The sequence below is a fragment of the Blennius ocellaris genome, assembly GCF_963422515.1.
Source record: "Blennius ocellaris genome assembly, chromosome: 15".
Taxonomy (NCBI): Eukaryota; Metazoa; Chordata; class Actinopteri; order Blenniiformes; family Blenniidae; genus Blennius; species Blennius ocellaris.
This window is the reverse complement of record NC_137664.1, coordinates 18,149,442-18,168,840: the sequence shown is the minus strand read 5'-3', so window position 1 is coordinate 18,168,840 and position 19,399 is coordinate 18,149,442. Positions and strand designations below refer to the sequence as shown.

General features: G+C 41.7%; 1 protein-coding gene across 1 annotated transcript; it reads right to left on the bottom strand.

Annotated features, from left to right (window-relative positions):
* Positions 1–534: 534 nt before the first annotated feature.
* On the bottom strand, positions 535–11,994 carry adra1ab (adrenoceptor alpha 1Ab; the record flags this gene model as incomplete). The annotated part of the gene is made up of 2 exons (XM_080509584.1): positions 10,902–11,994; positions 535–1,004 (listed from the first exon to the last, which is right to left on the bottom strand). Exons 1-2 carry the CDS (start codon positions 11,815–11,817, stop codon positions 535–537), a joined length of 1,386 nt encoding a protein of 461 aa, XP_080365710.1. The 5' UTR covers positions 11,818–11,994.
* Between the last annotated feature and the right edge of the window lie 7,405 nt (positions 11,995–19,399).

Sequence of the window (19,399 nt, the reverse complement as noted above, 5' to 3'; positions counted from 1 at the left end):
TGAAAACACAAAACCCTGGTTGGATTTTAGGTGTCTGTTTACTCCACAACTGGGCTCGGCGTACAGTAAAGAACACTACTGTTCTGAAACACTGCTCTAGCGCCTCCCACCACGGCCTCAGTAAACAGCTCTTCTGCACATGCAAGAGTAGATGGACCAAAACAACAATGTTTGACTCCAGAGTGTCATGACTCCTTCTCCATGTTCTGCAGTGTACGTGTGAAACCTTTCTGGAACAAAAACACAAAAACGAATCATTTTAACTTGAAACGTTGTCATGTAAACGAGGCCTTATTCAATTACTTTGAATACAGACTATTAATCTAAATCTGTCTGACAGTCCAATCATTCAGACTGATGTGAAGCCTTGAGGCAATAAAGTTATTTTCTTATGGCTCCGGACACGAGCTCTTATCAGCTGAAGCTGCACTCCAGCGCCGCTGATGAACACAGATACTCATGCAAAAGCTTATACAGAGCCGTCGTCCACAGGAAACTGATGAAAGTACTGGTGCAGATGCATGGAAGTGCAGGTCAAACAGCTTCCCCTTTGATTCCAAGAGATAGGCGCAAGACCTTCGCTGATGACGTCGAGGGGTTCTGCAGCCGCGGAGTTCGACTCGCTGACAAGCAGCACACCTTCAGCAGACTCCTGCTCTGGACTTGTGCCCTCTGAGTCTGCTCTGCGGCGACAGATGAGGAGGAGGTCGACGGGAGCCTCGAGCCGGCCCGGGAGGAAGCAGCTTCACGGCTCTGGACAAAAGGAGCAGACGTATTCGGTGTGGGGCCCGTACTGGAGGCGTGAGCTGTGACGTGGCCTTGCGGTTTGATGGTTGGTACCCCTGTTCTCAGGCAGCGGCCGCGCAGCACGTTGTGGAACGCTTTCTTAAACTCCCGGCTGAAGCAGGGGTAAATAATAGGGTTGATGCAGCTGTTGAGGTAACCCAGCCAGAAAGTTATCTTGAAGACGGTTTCAGAGGGCTTGTAGGACGGGAAGACTGAGCCTAGAAAAAGCATACAAAGAAAGAAAAATCAATCTAAAATGACTTTGTTGTTGTTGCACTTAAACAACTACAGTACATTTGACATTATGACATGTCCGTGTTGGAGTTGGACAATCAAATGTACAAGTACTCTGGAAAATAAACGTAGCACTTTAGACTGTAAAGATCCAATCCATACTTGTTAAGCACAAATGCCTCCAGTTCCACGCCCAGGTAGCAATAGCTCCCACTGAGCACGCTCATAAATCTACCAAGGCTCAATAAACTCCCGGCAATTAAACTGAGCAAAGAGCACCTTTTTCCTTGTACTTGTTCATACTCTTAAGGCCCGTTCACGCGACAACGTCTCAAGCGAAAATGCATCTATTTCCATTTTTGTTTCAGAAAAGTTTCACGTTTGCACTACAACACACAATATTGAAATTAATCTACTCGTGCATGTGCAAAAGAGCTTTTTGCTACGGCCATAGCGCGCATGCACAGAAGCAGCATTTCCACCAACACCGTTTTGAAAAGGTTACATTTTTCCAGGTTGGCACGGAGATTTTGGAGACTTCTATCTTGGGAGCATTTTTAAAAATCAGTTTTCAGCGCAACGGACACCCAAAATGAAAGTTTTCTATTTTCACTTGAAAAGGGTGTCGCCTAAATGCAGCCTCAGTGTGTATTTCAGGCCTCTGAAGCACAAATTAGAGTACAACGTAAAAGTAAGTGAGCTAACCTGTGACTGCACAAATGAAGCTTAATAATAAACAGCCCTGCTTTGAAAGTAATTTGTTGACTGGGTGTTCTCTCTGGGGGTCTCAATACGACCCTCCATCACAGATGTTGGGTCTCATTATTAACTTTTGTAGAACCGGGTATAATAATCCTGCAGATGCAGAAGCAGACTCCTGCATCTCCAGGTTACAGAGTCTTTCAATCTGAGCGGTGGTCATTTTAAGAACACCTTTAAAGTACCCTGTGGAATTTGCGAACCAATAATAGCACTGTGAGCCAATGTTTCTTACGAGTGGGTCCCCAGCTGAAGGGCCAGTGCAATACATTTAGCTGCTTGCAGTTTCCATTCTGCTGGTCAGCAGATTCAAGGATACGCAGGGACAATGCAGAGTGAAGAACAGCAATGGGCCAAAAAAAAGCACAGCCGACTATAATATTGCATGTAATGAACAGAGGATTGGATATGTTCTTTTAACAGCAAAAAGGGCTTTAATACCCATGGTTTTGTATTGATGCTTTCAGCGATCCCATGTGGGTGTAATGTTTCACTGTTCACATCCATTCTTTTGGCCTGAGGAAGGATAACAGTTTTAATCAGCTTGGTGCCACTCCCACGGTCGTCTTCACAATTCAATTTTGTTCCCTTCGACTTCTCAGGGCTGCCAAAAATCTAAATCACAGTGATGCATATGAACATGCAAAGTAACAATCATGAATAGCATTGTATTCTGCAGGACTGCACGGAACTCGTGCTTTTATCCTTAAAGTGGTCATTACCAGACAAAAAATGTCCTAGAAAAAGAACAATTTTCATAAAACCTTGAAACAACTGGGGGAAATTATATAATAACAGAAGAAATCATAAATGGACTTCACTTATATAGTGCATTTTTACCACTGTGAGTCATGTTCACCCTTGGTCTCACACACACTCACAATGACAACATCTGCCAGGCAAGATTCTTTTGAGAGAAACTTGTTTTTTTTTTGTTTTTTTTAGATCGAACGCTAATCATGGGAATGGTGCACTACTTTCTTTGCAGCCATCCATCTCTATTATGTATCGAAGAGCTGTGTTGTTCAGGATTGGTGCGCTTTGTACTTTGAGAGATGGGAAATCAATACAGATGTATACAGATGTGTACATGCACCACGAAGAGCATAGAACGATTACTGCGCTTGAGCACTGAGTGCTCCATAAATGTTCATTTGGTGCGGTTCCACCAAATGTTTGTCAAATCTGTAGCGTGGTGCACATGTCTGTAAACAACAAGGTAATAAAAAGCCGTTAAGATCCAGGCAGAGGTCTGGCCTTCTAGCGTAAATCGGAGTTTAATTGCTTCTATAGCTACGCAATACACTATAAAATGTCTCTAATGAACTGCAGCGATAACATTAATGAGCTTAATTGCCATTTTCTCTGGGCTACTGCAACATGCAACGGTGTTGCTGCTGCAACAGGTGCTTCGGTGGAAGGCGGGCTATTTGTATTCAAAGAAAATTCAAAGTGGGAAGAAAAACAGTTTTTGCCAGGCCGTCTGTCTGGGAATCCCAGACTATCATGGCCTCAGAGCGTAAGTGAGTGGTGCGCCGTGAGCCGTGAAGGTCTGTCTCAATTGAAATGCATATCCTCCCATGACAGGCTGCCTCAGGAGGCTACAGGGTGACTGAGAATGCCTCCTGGCATTGCAGTCCATTAAGCCTCATGCTTGTTATCTATAATAGCTTTCATAGGAGGGAGCATTCCATTTCATTTCACAGTAGAAGCCCATTCGGCTACAATGCGGCATTTTATTTGTTCTATTTGGCTGCTCGTAATTGAATTTGTTGTTGTCCCTTCAGTGAAGAGAGGCAGAGTAGAGTCAAGACACAGCGGGGGAGCCGAAAGGTCCTGGCCGGTGTTGTGTTCATGATGCATAAACATATTATCAAGAAACATTATACAAATGATTCAGGCCTCGACAGCTTCTGGATCACAATAGTTACACAGCGACAGTGCTCACTCCCTCTGGGGCTCCTGTCAGGCTGACATATGAAAGCCTCTGTTTATATTTTTAGACCTGGCAGCATAAAAGCCAGCATTGATATTTCAGTCAGGAGCAAAGTCTTGTAACATAAGTAGGTCTGCGTCAGACGGAGTGGACCAAGTGGTTGTTGTTTGGGATGCATCGGCTTTTTAAAAGATGGGTACTCGCCTTTAGCTACTTGCCGATACCAAGTACTGATACCAGTACTTACGAAATGCCATAAATTAAATTAATTGCCTAATTCATACTCCATATACAAAGGATACACGTTGCCTTGAGGGCTCCAGTATACTACTGCGTCTACAGTACACATAATGCAGTGCGTAGTATCTACACAATGCGTCATGTGTACTGTAGACTGCAGACCTACGCTCCAGCTCAGTGTCAATGAGTGAATCAGTCATACGTTAATCATATTTACCGTGGAACATCGCTGGCTTGAGAACCCTGACACTCTCTAGCATGTAGCATAGCTGTAATCCTGGATCCACTGAGCAGTTAAATCATTGAGCGACGTCGTATCGACTGCTGGTCCAAATGTCTCTGGTGATTAAGTTGCTATTGTTATTGTTTTTACAGACAGAATTTACAGTCTGTCATTCTCATTTATATTAAAGAATCTTGACACCACGGACATTGCTCGTCCTCTGTTGCGTCCTTGTGGATGATGTTGCTGACGTGTGACGTCATGTAATACTCGCTGAGTTGTATTGGGAGGCTTTCACAAGAATGAGTACTCCGTATCAGTATCGGACCTTATACTGGTATCGGTGCATCCCTAATTTGATTCTTTGTTGATGCATTATTAAATGGCTGATATAGCTACACAACCAATGACTATAATTCAATTCACAGAAAATTCTTATGTGAAAATGGAAATCACAGGAGAATAAACTTGTTTTTAATTAGTGAAGTGTAAAAGTTGAATTAGAAGATAATTAGTCATTACCCAAAGTGAAAGCTATAAATAGAGTTCAAAAGTGGTTTTGAATGTAAAAATAGCAAAACTATTTCAGTCACATAAATAATAATGGTGATTTGGCCACAAATGTTTGATTTGAGCTTCTCACCAACAGTTTGGACTGAAGGACCCTAAAGTATACGTCATGTGAGAAACAGCTTATTGTAACAGCTTTGATCTTTTTCAAGTTTAACTTTGTTTCTTTCTGATCTGATGCTAAGGAGGTGAAACCACCGTGAGTAGTTTTCCTTGTTTTGTTGTTTGTGGCTGTCTACTGAATTTCTCCATGTGGGATGAGTAAAGTGTTATATTATCTCATATTAAGCCTCTTAATCTGATTGTGACAGTGATGTGACGAGTAGGAGGCTTCGTGCAGTCTGGAACCTACAGGAACAAGGCTGATTAGATTTCTCCAAAGTTCTTTAAAACTTTATAATTTGTTTAAATATTCACAGGAATGGATTGATTCAAAGCCCTTGATCTGACATTTTTGGACCCAATTCTTGAGTCTGTTCTTGCTTTATTTGTTCACAAAACAAAGGCTTGAGTGGGAAAAGGGTTTTGAACACAGATTGAAAAAACATTATTAATTAATATTGGAGTTTATTTCAAAATAATATTTTAAAGATGCAAACATTATTTATACATTGAAAAAGCTTCATAAGCAACGCTTGAGGCAACCTTGAGACACTTTGAACTGTGAACTGTCATTTCCCAACATGCTGATCTTGTGTACTCATCTCTTTGACTACAACCAGATTAGCAACGTGAGACTGATCTGACCCAAGAGGATCTTTTCTTTCTGCTCTGTGCACTGATGATGCCGATCCAAACACAATCTGCACATGAAGATCCGAGTCTAAAATGTCAGGTCGTAAAACCTTCCCTTTACTGTCTCATAACCCGACTGGGAATCCCATAAAATTGCCTGTTTTGTCAGGTCAACGGTTCACACGACCCCAAATATTGAATTTGCAATGACTCAGCGCAAAACAACCGAAGCCCTTCTCAGTGTTTCTGTCAAACACGTTATCGATTAACAGACATTATTTCCCAGCAGACCTTTCACTGAAGAAACAGCACATATTTTTTTAGACAACATTTACAGTTGAGGCAATAGAGGCTTAACATAACATGAGGGCTTGAGGCCAAACCACCAAGAAAATTGTAGAAATTTCATCGAAAAGATTGATTTTCTGAACACATTTCTGAAGAGTAGCAGAACACCTTGACCTGAGCTAAGATTTCAGTGATTCTGCCATGAAAGTTAGCTACTTCATTGCGAGCAAACTGCCTCAAAGCCATGCTGTCAGGGAGAGTTTTTAGAAACATGCCTAATGCATCAACGATAGGAGAAGTTTTCTTTTGACATTTCACTGAAGTTTTCAGCAGGCACGTTTCATTAACATAATTACAATAATTAGCATTAGTTCATCATTGACTTTTTGTTGAGGGTGAATTAATTCTGGGTAGTAATATAGTATTGCACTATTTTACTGGTCTGACTCACTGAAGATACATTTGATTGTTTGTGGCCCCTGAACTAAATTGTGCTTCACACCGCTGACCAAGGGAGACAAAGGTCACAGGTGCAGCAAACTAAACCACACAAGTGCAATGATTTTAAGTACTGATTTGATTTAATTACCAATACTTGAGTATGAACATATCTGCTGAGAACGAGATTTGAAAGCAATAAATTGGACATTTTCATACATGAGACAGTGCCATATTTACCAGATGTAGCATGTGTGTTAAATGGGGCCTTTATACATTTGTATATTGTGTGCTGTTAAAACATAGTGTCTGCTGCCATTGTAAAACTATTAACATTGGAAAAATTTCAAGGTGAGTTGATCTACATGTTTCATTAAAAACAGGGCTAAAAAAAAAGAAGTGATGCATTAACTTCTCCTAAAAAATCAGTAATTGTAGAAATGAGATTTAGTCCGCCTTTTGAGTAGCTCTTTAAATGGGAACGGATCCAAAAGAGCAAGCTCGTTTCGATAAGCCAAATTTCTACACAAGGGGCAAGTCAAGTGCAAACAGAAAACTTTTGTTGTGTTTTGGGGGTTGGAAGAGCGATCCAACCTGCTCGTCTGTCCATACAAATTTCCATTTACTAACCATTGTTAATGATATTGTTCTCTCCAAACGTGTGTGGTTTAATCACAAAAACAACAACTGCATCACATATAGTGTTTACTGTTTCCCGTAAGTGGACATGTTTTTCAAAACATTTCCATGTAAATGCAAAATGTTTCTGGAGCAAAAATGTAACAACCTTGCCTTTTCACTTCATTAACGGGGCCTAAAAGTTAATCTCTTTGCATTTGTTAGTGATTTTGTGGGTAATTGCAAGTTCATAAATTACTACTCTTTTAAATTGATTCGACAGTTAATATCAAACTCCCAAAATAAAAGCAAATTTAATTCTCTCACATCACTAACTTGTGTGAAATCTTTGAATTTTCAATCTTTGCTGTCGTAGAATCTACATAAAATATTAATGTCTGACTTGTGAGTCATTAAAAATAACGAGAAGCATGTATTATAATCTGAAGGTTGTGTTTTGAACCAAACTTATTAGATGGAGATGATTAAATTAATCAGAAGCACAAGAAGTCGAAACAGATATCTTCTTTTGACAGGTCAGCGACAACTTTTAAGCCTCGTTTAGACAACAATCTTTTCAAGTGAAAATGGAAAACTTTTCACTTGAACCATTGTGTAATTGGGGCCTGAAGACAGAGTGGATGCTTCAATGTTTCTTTGTAATTTTGCCCAATGACATTATTGAGATAGAAGGATAAGTACATTGAAGGACAGGCAGGAGGCAGCTACTGATCTCACGCATGACGACACTTCAATATGAGAAAGTGAATGTGTGCGATGACCCCCTGCCCCACTAATCTGGATAAAGCAGGTATGGAACATACATGGATGAATGAACAAATTACTTTAAAAACAATGATAACATGTCTCCTTGACAACAGAGTGAAGTCAAATCATACATTTCATACAGGTGGCGGACATGAAGACCCCATAAAATGATGCTCGAACAGACGTGTTCCACATTTGACTGAAATCCTTAGCAGGCAATCGTGCGTGAAAGTGTTATAAAGCACAAATCTGAAGCCCACGGCGGTGCAGAGGATATACTGGCTAATATACATATGCATGATGGAGGGGGCCAGGCTAAGAACCCAACATTTCTATTGGATGCAGAATCAGGAAACATTCTTGAGTGCTTCAATTCAAGCTTTTTCACGGGACAAGAAAGAATCGTTTTAAGAACAAATACTCCAATAATGTTCAGATAATTATGCAACACAGATCAAGAGATTGTTGATCAATTAGCGGCTCGGCACAAGATTTAAACATTTATTTTTTTCATTTCACGGGCTCTTTAAATGACGTACTCTTGCATTTTGGTCGAATCATTGTGCGGTGGTAATCCTTGCATTAAAAGAGCTGGCTAATCAGCTTAGGAGAGACAACAGCTTCCAGCCTGCCCTTTGTTTCCATTGGGACTACTCTCCAGGCCTGTAAACGTAAGCCAGTTACGAAAGCACACACCTCAAAGACGATAAGACGTACAACATCTGTCCAAACGAAGTCTTTCATCCACACCTTTATTCTCACTGCGACTCTTCTGCTCCCGCAGTGTGTAACCATGTAGATGCTTCAGCATCAATCTCAGAGTGTGTGACCTGGGAGGGAACTGCTGACAGACTATTACTGTTAAGCACAGACCGGACCACTCCGACAGACACTTCGCTCAGCCACAGGAGTTTTTTTCGGAAGCAATTAAGATTGTAGATTAGACTTCACAAAGGAGAGTTTTTGTCCTCTCGACTATCGTTGATATCATCTCCGTTATCACCATCTTCAGACAAGGTCTGACGAAATGTTCAGGGAATCTATTATGGATAATGATGAATATATGAGGCTTGGTGGGCATGTGCCTCTGTTCTGAACCGTCCGATAAATGACTGCCGCAGCGAAATGAGCCTAAATTGGTTTGTTTCTATTCCATCTTCTTTCTGATTACTTTTCATCAGGTTTTGCTTTTTTTCCCATTCAGAGAAGACCTCTGGAGGAAAAGTGAGAAATTATGACTCAATTATAATATAATTGTCAACATTTAGGCAAAAGATGAATCATTTTAAGAATCTAGCCTTTAAAACAGAATGTTTTATATCCTTTTGCAAACTTGTTTTTGTCTACAGAGTCATTACATCAAGGCCACAAATAAAACATTTCTTGATCGCATCCTGAAATTACACAACTTTATAACCTTTAAAGACCCAGAGCAGTGTGTGTGTGTGTGTGTGTGTGTGTGTATGTGTGTGTGTGTGTGTGTGTGTGCGTGCGTGCGTGCGTGCGTGCGTGCGTGCGTGCGTGCGTGCGTGCGTGCGTGCGTGTGTGTGTGTGTTTAACAGCAGATGTGACGCTGCTGTGTGTGTTGTCTCTCTCTTTGGAGCCGGATGTGATTTCAGGGCGTTTTAGGTGATGACATTTTATTTAAGATCTGGGAGAAGGTTGAATTCTGCACGATATGTCTGCGTGAGAAAAGAGAACAAAAACATCTCTGCTTTTCCTCGAAGGGATTTCAATGTGAATCTTGCTCCAGGTCTTCATGGGCGGAGCCAAACAAAGATCTTGACACAAATGGTCAAATAGTCAGAGACACTGCTTTGGGTTGCTCCCGCTATTGAGTTGTGGATTTGCTGAGCCTGGAGGGAAACCAACCGCTAATTAAAAGATGCAGTCACTCCATAGCAGGTATAACACACTCGGCGATAATGTGTGAAGTTTCAATGCAGTCTCAACCGACCATCTTGGATTGTTGTCAGATTTAATGTCTATAATATGAAATGTTCCGACTATAATCGTGGCCTTGTATCTTCCTGAGGTGGGCTCAACACCCTTGTTTCATCTATTTTAAACCATTTGCTGAAGATACTTGACACTTACGTGAACCGTTCTCAATCTCCACCGTCAGATTAGTATTTACTAAATTAGTTATCTGCAATTCATTATTTGCCAAGTTTTATGGCTCGTTAAAAATGCCTAAAGAATAAAGTTCTTTGCAAAAGTTGGAGGCAGGTGTGAAAAATCGTGGAAAGCCAAAATGCCTTCAAAACAGACTGTCAGAGAATGAACAGAAGAGAAATCAGTATGTGGTTTGACCACCCTTTGCCTTTACAAAGACATCAATTCTTCTAGGTACATTTTGCAGGAAGTTTAGGTTTTTTTTAAATCTCTGCATGGAGTCTGTTCCCAGCCTGTTAGAGGACTCGCTGCAGATCTTCAGTGAATGTGAGCTGACTTCTGCCTTCTCATGTTCTCCCATACTGACTTGGTTACGTTGAGATCGAGGCTCTGTGCCATACTTTTGGTTTTTAGGCCTCCTATTGAGAATATATTTCTTAAAATAGGCTTGGAGTTACTCTCTTATGCTACAGAAATGTTTTTAGGAGCCAATGAGAAATTCCCAGACTTCCCTGCAAAATAAATAAAGAGCATCTATTACACCTGCTTAAACTTTTGAACATCATCTAAGAGAAGAAGATGCATTTTGAGCGGCTCCAACCACTGTTGTCCTGTAAACGTAAACCCAATATGCAACAAAGGTTTTCACTTGAAGACGCGGGGTAAACAGGGCCCAAGAGGCTTGCATAAAGCACCGGTGGGTTTTTTTTCTCTGGTAGATATAAACATTGACAGACATTTCCAACAGTTCATGAAGTTATACGTATTGTATGACCCAAAGATTTGGAAAAACCTACATCTGTGCAATTATGGAGGAACAAGATGAACAAGTAGCATGTATGTATTCTTAAAGTCCTGCCTAAAAATAAAGCTTACTTATAATTTCCAACAGATTCAAGTGGATGCAATTTCCTTCATTTTTTCTTCTTCTTCCATTTCCTGTGTTTGATAATGTAATACCACTACTGTATTGTTCATACAGATAAAAGCAACTTCATTTTGTGGAATCATGGTATTAACTTCTATTGCCCACATGCAAACATTGAGGTCTTTTAGTTGTCTTTCAATGCAATTGCTTTAAAAAATCCCTCTGAATTTTTTTTAAAAAAGAGTCCCTACTTGAAATATAGACAAACATAAAGACTGTTACTTTGTCCAAAACAAGTGTTTTTATGGTGGTGAGGTACCTACCAATGGGTAAAACCAGAAAAAAAGGGAGCCAGCAGAGAACGAAGCACCCGACTACAATGCCGAGAGTCTTGGCCGCCTTCTCCTCTCTGGAAAACTTCAGTAGCTTCGCCAGGTTGAAAGAAGGACGTTTCGGTCTTGGGGTCTCGGCGACTTCGTTCTGTTTCTCCGTCTGAACGTTGCTTCCTTTGTGTATCCTCAGAATCACCCCGTCCATCTCCACGCCTTCGCTCTTCCCGCCCTCTCGGAGGTTTTTGGTCCCCCTCTTTGCCACCATATACACACGGCAGTACATGGACAGGATGACGGCCAGCGGGATATAGAAAGAACCTAATGCTGAGAACAAGGCGTACCCCGGTTCCTCTGTGATGCGGCACACCGTTTCGTCTTCTGGGTCGGGCTCCTTCCAGCCAAACAGAGGCCCCACCGAAATGGCTGCCGACACGCCCCACAGGGCGGCCACCGCCGTCAGGCCTCGCCTCCCCGTGGCTATGGCAGGGTACCTGAGAGGGTAGCTGACAGCCAGATAGCGGTCGATGGAGATCACGCACAGGCTGAGGATGGAGGCGGTGCAGCAGAGGACGTCCAGCGCCGCCCAGACGCTGCAGAAGGACCGTCCGAACACCCACCGCCCGAGGGCCTCCGAGGTGGCCGAGAAGGGCAGGACGGCTGAGCTGAGCAGCAGGTCCGCCGCCGCCAAGTTGGCGATGAAGTAATGCGTGACGGAACGCCAGTGGTGGTGGACCATCACGGACAGGATGACGAGAATATTCCCCAGGACCCCGAACACCACGAACACCAGCAGCACCACCCCCAGGACCACGGCCTTGGCCACGTCTACCCCGGGGTGCGTGCTGGAGCTGCAGTTGGGACAGAGGTCTGCAGCAGGCACGGCACTGGCGTTGTCAGTGGGAACCATTGTAATCCGCCGGGCGGATGAAGTTGTCAGATGGTGCCTGCAGGTTGACGACACTCGTGCCACATCTGTTCCTCAATTACCACGGCTCCTCACCCGCTCCGCCTCGCTCCGCTCCTCCCGGCGCAGGAGATAAAGAGAGCTTCCCTCTGAAAACGCTCTCCCAGTTAATTCGCAGAGCCGCTTTTGCCAACACTCCACGGATCACGTGGCCGCTTGGCAGCATGTCACAGTTTGAAAGAGTAACGCCGCCACAGTTTGTCATATTTAGTCCAGGAGAAGCTTAGTAAAAGCAGCAAGTACTCGTGTTTTGAACGGCGGTCATTGATGGATTTGGGTTTTTCATTTTTTTTTAGCTTCGTTGGAAGGTTTGACTCCAGGAAATCTGTTAAAAGAAAAAAAGGAGATAAAGTATATTTAACAACAAAATTCATAATCCAAAGCTTTTTCATAAACCCCCCCCAAAAAAAAGAAAAAAAGAAAAAGAGGCGCATTACTGTATAAGTACTGTTCTGTCTTTGCCAGGGTGGGAATAACTGAAAACAGAACAAATTAAATGTTTTAAAAAGCCAATTACACATCAACCAGTTATGATTAAAGAGTAGAAATATCACTTAACAGTGTCCTTTCAGGGAACACTGTCTCTTTATGTGCAAATTCTTCTCCCCTCATTAGAGCTGCAGCACAGAAACACAGGCTGTGCCTGAGTGAACTGAGGAGCGTTAGCAATTTCCTTTTCACCCAAAAGAAAGCAATGCAGTCTGCTTGCCTTTTTTTTTTTATGCATTTGCCTCTGACAAGCATGAAATATCCCTCAATTAGCTTCTGATTTTTCTTTAACCTTTTATTTAACCAGGAAAATCGATTAAAGTGAGGCAGGGTTTTTGGGCAGCGAGGGTGGAGAGGATTATATGATAGTCAAAGGAAGAAAGAAACAAGATATCATCAAAAGAAAACAACAGAGGTCGCGCGGCAGAAATAATGATCGTCGGAGGCAAGCGGCAAATCATTTGTGGTATTATGGGACATCTAGCCGACCATGCACAGACTTACAAAGACAAATAAAAGCAAAGATCTTTTCTTTATTTAGGGGCGAGACATTGAAGCTGGAGCCTTTGATGGCTTCCTTGAAGGTCTGATGTCTCTGAGCTTGGCTTTAACTCATCTGCCAGATGACAAGCCGAGAATTGAACCTCGAGGAGGTCACTATATTACCCGCGCGAAGGCTTCGGCAGCAGATAGTCCCACTCAGCGCCGCTCTCAGTTTAGTGTTTGAGATCGGAGATGTCATCGAGAGAGATAAGCCAGCGTGAGGGGAAGAAAAAAAAAAAAAAAGTGAATGAAAACGAAGTCGCGATAAAGCCCCCCGGACAGCAGAGTCATGCTTGTCACATGCTCGTGCAGGATCAAAGGTTTTAAAAATTTTTTTTATTCTGGTCGCTGCACATCCCACCGCCAGGCTGAATGAAATCCACCCAAATAAAAATAAACACTCGACGCTGGAATTTCAGCACCGTTAGCCAGAGGGGGAATTGAAATGAAACATGTGGAGAACGGATATCTGGGATTGTTTCAGCAGAATAAGTAAACGCGGTGATATTTAGAATATGTTTTGGGGTTGTAATGAGATTTCGCAGGGCGGTAAAGTGCCTGCAAAAAGAGATTTAACCGAATCGAACAAGTTTTTCCATCAGCCCACCGCTGATTTGAGAGCTGTCACTGTGAAAAGAGCCAGATGGGAAATATATATTTGCATTGACCCCAGGCAGTTGGAACTATTCAGCCTAGGTCAAACTGAATTATTCACATTTAAATGCAACATCACACACTCATTTTACCATCCGTCGCACTCTAGAAAATATCTCAAGGCCTTTCGATGTGCTTTCCAAGAAAAAGAAGTGAAAAACCGGAGCCACAAGTGAGGAACAGGTGACACGTCCCTGTCCCCAAGCTGCTCAGCTGACGCACGTTCTGCTTTATTTGCATGTGTTGACACGTGCGTGTTGCTCAATCCCAAAAAACTCCGCTGCACGCCTCTGCCCTTCATGTTTCATTTACGCGTATATTAATATGGATGGGGAGCGAACTATGATACCGGCACAGTGACAAAATGATGAAGTGCTTTAAATTGTGCCAAATGACCTTTTCAGTCACTTCTGCAGTACTGCTGCCATTTTACCCTGTGAAGCCTTTTGAAGAAGAAAAAAAAAAAGTGTTTCTGATATATCAGATACATAAATGGTCTAGTGACTCCAGGACAAAAGAAAGGTGAGTTAATGCAACTGTTACAGGTACATAATAGATGATTTAGAGAAAGAAACTATTGCAGTGCAATCCATGGTAAACAGGGTTCGTATCAATGTATTTAAAAACCACACTATAACACCTCAACTTCGTGGGCATTCTAATGGACAAAGATGGATTGCTGTCACGGCGACTCTCAAGTATGAAACAAGTTACAGGGGAATTAGACTGGGAGTCATGACACTCTGGAAGCTGCCAATGTTGTTATTGTCCATTTACTCACACATGTGCATAACTATTTATGCTGGCCATGTTACACAAGCAAAAAGTTCTGTTTTCTAAAAATTGATTTTCAGTGGCTCAGAACACCAAAACTTAGTTATTGTCAGAATTCAGGTGGAGGATAAACCTAATGATTAAAACATTGTTTTGAAACTGAACGTATATACATTCAAACTATAAAATAGCTGAAGTTCATCAGGAGCAAGGACCTTAAGGTTTTTGCAATTTATTAGTAAGATCAGAGCATCAGCTGGAGTGTCCTTTTAGGGTTTGGTGAAAATGGTCATTGATCAAAGCTATTGTAATTTGCAGAAGCACAAAGTTGTCCCACAGAGTAACATCAGCATGTGCTGCCTTCGTAACTTTACACATTGGCAATAGCTTTCTGCATGCTGGTAGTTCATTACAGCTGTTGTTGTTTTTTTGTTTGCTGCTTTTTCTCAGTGTTTTTGTTTTTTTCCTTTTCCCTTTAAATTGTTGTCATGTAAACAGGGCCTGAGTCGGTTCACCAGTATTTACATTTGATATTTGTTGTTGTTGTCAAGTCATCTTGATGGTGAATTAAATCACTCTGCAAAAATGACTTATGACTACCATTATGCACAATGTTGTGGTTTTGGGTTTAGAAAAATACATCGACCTTTTCAATTGCAATCCATGAAAACAATACTCTGGAAGACCAGTAAAGGAAAGCATAAACACATCGCTATTTAAAATGGATGATTTTCATTTAAAGTTCACATAATTGTCCTGTTGCTTTCAGCATCGTTCACCGTGCAATAAATGGAGACCATCGGCCGTCCAGGCAGAGGAGAAAAGGGTAACTATGACAAACTGTTCAGTGACGCAGTGCAGCCAGTTGTTTCAACCAAAATATTATTGATGTTCCAACCCAGCACACGCTTATAGGATTGTCTCAAGGCTTGTGATTACTTCATCTACATAATAAATTTGTGGGGACCTGAACGATACCGATGACCAATCAAGCGGTACGAGGCCATCAGTCTAAACAACAGTCTTGGTCCACTTCCAAATAAGCTCTAAAGATTGATGACGGTCTGAATACAGAATGGACCAAAAGCCTCAATGCAGGCGAAAGACAGCGTTTGACAGACATTGGAGCTGATGTCTCCTCACAGTCTCTTTTATACATCCTGTAAGAAACTGTTCGCTCTTGGTTGGTAAAAATACAGAATAATCCCACAAGTGTATGTAGCCATGCCCTCAGCACTGCTGTACAAGTTATAAAAGTTACATTGCATAACATGTCAATAGAATCTGAAATCCATTGCTAAGAATAACAGAAGCGAACACAGGAACATAGTTTTCACTTTGTTGAACAATCAAACCTGTCCAGTCCAAAATGATCTATGTGACCCAGTTGTGGGTTTCAGGAACAACCTGAACTGGATCCGCTTCAAACCGGCTTTACCGCAGAGTTAAGAAGACGTCTATTTTCAGCCCGACTGTTGCAACACATTTTCAATTGGTCGTTATTTGCTCATTCATTAAGCAAAATACCAAATGTTTGTATATATATATATATATATATATATCTCCTAAATGTGCACACTGGCTGGTTTTTTTATTTTACATGATTAGCAACTAATTATATTTGGCTATATTTGGCTTTTGGCTTTGACTACTTTCTGACATTTTATAAAGCACACACTGAAAAAGCAGAGACTCATAGATAATGATAACCCTCATGCACTGCTGCCCTCAAGACATTTTCCTTCAGTTGACCAACAGCCTGTCCCGACCGAACCGAAGACTGCACACATCCCTCGTCCTCTGCAGATAAGATTTAATTAAAAGCTATCAGCGAACATCATTACACTCTAATTTACATCTGAAATCCAAGGGTGGCCCTCTCAGGTTATTGCATTACTGAATTTCTGGTAAAGAAAGATGGAGCTTTGCCCTTGAAGAAATGTTCTTCGTCGAGCTGGGTGGATCATTCCAATATTGAAACCAATTAAATCCAGTATCCGGATCGTAATTAGAGTTTTGTTGAAGTCGAGAGAGGGAATATTAGCCAGGGTATTAACTGGCTTATTCTAGCCTGACTGTTGGGTACATTCAACCAGAGCATTGGACAGAGTTATTATCTCAACACTGACAAGATCGACTTTAGATGAGCTTTTTGGGATGTTTGGTTCCCATTTAAATTATAATATTTATAACCCCCAGTTGTAAGCTTTTGGAAGTTGAAACTTTTTAAATATCTTAATAAAGTTGTATGTGTACCGTAGTCTAGATGAAATTAGCAAACTGATTCTTTAATACCATGTTACACCTCAAGGTGGTCTTATGAGTCATTTCCCTAAATTTGCTCTTAGTCCAAGTGATCAACAGGAGAAGTTGGATGTGACACATGCTGAAGTTGGTAATCAACTAAACATACAAGAACCATATAGTGCATATTTGTTTCGTTTACATGTGTGGCATAGCAATCTTAAAAAGTCCAGTTGGTCCATCATAATCAGAGTCGGCAGAGCAAAATGATCATTTCATCTGTGAAGAGACCCAAAAGCTATTTAAATCGAGGAGATATATGTTTACAATAGGTGTCATTAAAAGTAGTAATAATATCTGAAGTGACCAGAAGCTATAGTCAACTATATATATTGTACTGTCTATCAAACAGTCTGAAACTGCAATGATATGACCCAGGGGGGAGAAAATTGACAGAGCTGCATCCTCATAGTGCTGTAAGAACTGCTAAAATACTGAAGTCCTTATTATTATTTCTCTACAGCTCGAGCGCTGACAGTGAACCACACTAGAGTAACTTTGCTTGAGGTAAGAACACACCAACATCCATCCATCTTTTATATCTGCATTACCCTGAGCAGGGAGGCGAGGAGGAGCACTCCATCTTTTCCCCCCACAGAGACAATCACAACAGTTAAAAGAACCAATTTCACCCACTTTACACCAGATATAAATCACTTGAAGCCACAAAATAGGTTTTAATTATCAGATTCACGATAACATAACCTGTAAACGTGTGTAGATGGAGATGTATACTCACCAAAACCGTATGTATATGCTGTATATGTTCATTCACTGTAATGCAATATAGCAAGAAAAAATGTTCAACAATTTTTCCTGTTTTCCTCGACCTAACAATTTTGAGTCGTTATACACATTTTTGCCATGTAAACAGTTATTTTGTAATGTTGAAATGGTTTTCCATTTTTACACTATTTAGTAGATCTTACAAATCCCCCCCCCCATATCAGCTGTTTAAGTTGTTTTAAACTACTAAAGTGTATATATCTTAAACATCTTTTATGCAGTTTTTGACAATATAGCATCACATATATTTATTTGTTTGCTGTTTTCTCTCCATCCATCATACATACATACAGTTAAACCGGCTCTGGTTTAACTGTAGGGCTTGTTTGCTTTCAGCACGGAGTTCTTCTTTTTTGGGGATTTATTCAGGGTCAATTTTCACTTGGATCGTCAACATTTATCACCTGCACTGAAAAGGCAGAAAACACATATTTTAGTGGATAACTATTCAGCTATCTAATTTGAGTGTTGCATTTGTCATCTTGAGTTAGGAGATAAGAGTCTCTTTCGAAGACTGTTTGCAGGAAGCTGCGAGAAAAAGAGGCTCCAGAGACAACCTATGCAGGGAGAACATGCAGTCCCTGCACAGAAAGGCCTCCTCCATACAGTCGAGTCTCACTTCAGAGCGACCGCCGTGCCACCCACATCCAATCATAGAGAAAAACAATAAAGTATTGCACCCTGCAGAGTTCATATATCACTTGTTTCTCCAACAGTTTGTGTGGCGTCTCTGGAGAGAGACGGCGAGAGAAAAAACACTTCCATGATGAATGGCCGCACGCCGTGAAGTCCATGGCTAAAACGCTGCATATTCTCCTGGGGGGGAAGGAGTCATTGCACGAAGTTCACGATTCAATACCTCCATGACATGAATCATTATGTTGCAGCAACCTTGAGCATTAGCTGCGCGCCGACTCTCGGAGAGGGCGGCAAATGTTTTGCCTCTATTTTCATCCCCACTGAGAAAAGTCCTGTTGTTTTCTTCGAGGGGATGACAATGTTTCATTCTCCACACCTTCAGCACCAGGAGCTTTTCACAGCCAGTTATTAGTAAAACCATTCATCACTTTCTTCACGTTCATTAAGAATTTATATCCACTTCCCATTCCCATGCTGCATTTTCTGATTCAATATGGCCTACCTGTTGAGGAAGATGGGAATAGGAACCCTTTTTGAGGATGTTTTCTAATTATATTGAACACTAATGCAACCTTAATTATGTGTAAATATGCACACACAAAAAAAACCTGCAGTTAGTATTAATAAAATTTGTACTTAAAGTACATTTGGGAGTAATTGAAGAAAAATGAAAACATCCCAGATGAACTCAAGCAGGTTGTAATTGATCACAAACAGGCCAGACATTAATGATCCATGATTTAATTAATTCTAGTAGTCACTCAGGCTGTGAAATGAGCTGAAGAATGGATGGAGAAGAGGAAAAGAAAGAGACTTACCTTCCTCAGAGGTGCACGTGCCACAGCAGACAGGCTTGTGTTTGGAAGACAGAAAAAAAAGAAAAGGGGAGTGAATGTCAGCGAGTTGTGTCTGAATGCAGTCCTTCCTCCTTGTGTCCGCCACAGGCAGCTCGGGAAGCAGAGCCAAGTGGCTCCCTCCTCCTCCTCCTCCTCCTCCTCCTCCTCCTCCTCCTCCTCCTCCTCTTCCTGGTCCTGCTCCTCCTCCTCCTCCTCCTCCTCCTCCTCCTCTTCCTCCTCGTGGTTCTCCTACTCCTTTTTCTGCTGTCGTTCTCCCACCTGCTCTGCTGAGAAAAGAAAAAGAAGTCACAGTGGACCACCCCATCTCCTCCTCCTCCTCCTCCTCCTGCTGCTCCTCCTCCTGCTGCTCCTCCTCCTTTTCCACCTCATGGTTCTCCTCCTCCTCCTGCTGCCGCCCTCTCACCTGTTTTGCTGAGAAAAGATAAAGAAGGGTGGACTATCCCACTTGCACCTCCTCTTGCCTTCTCGTCCTGCTCCTC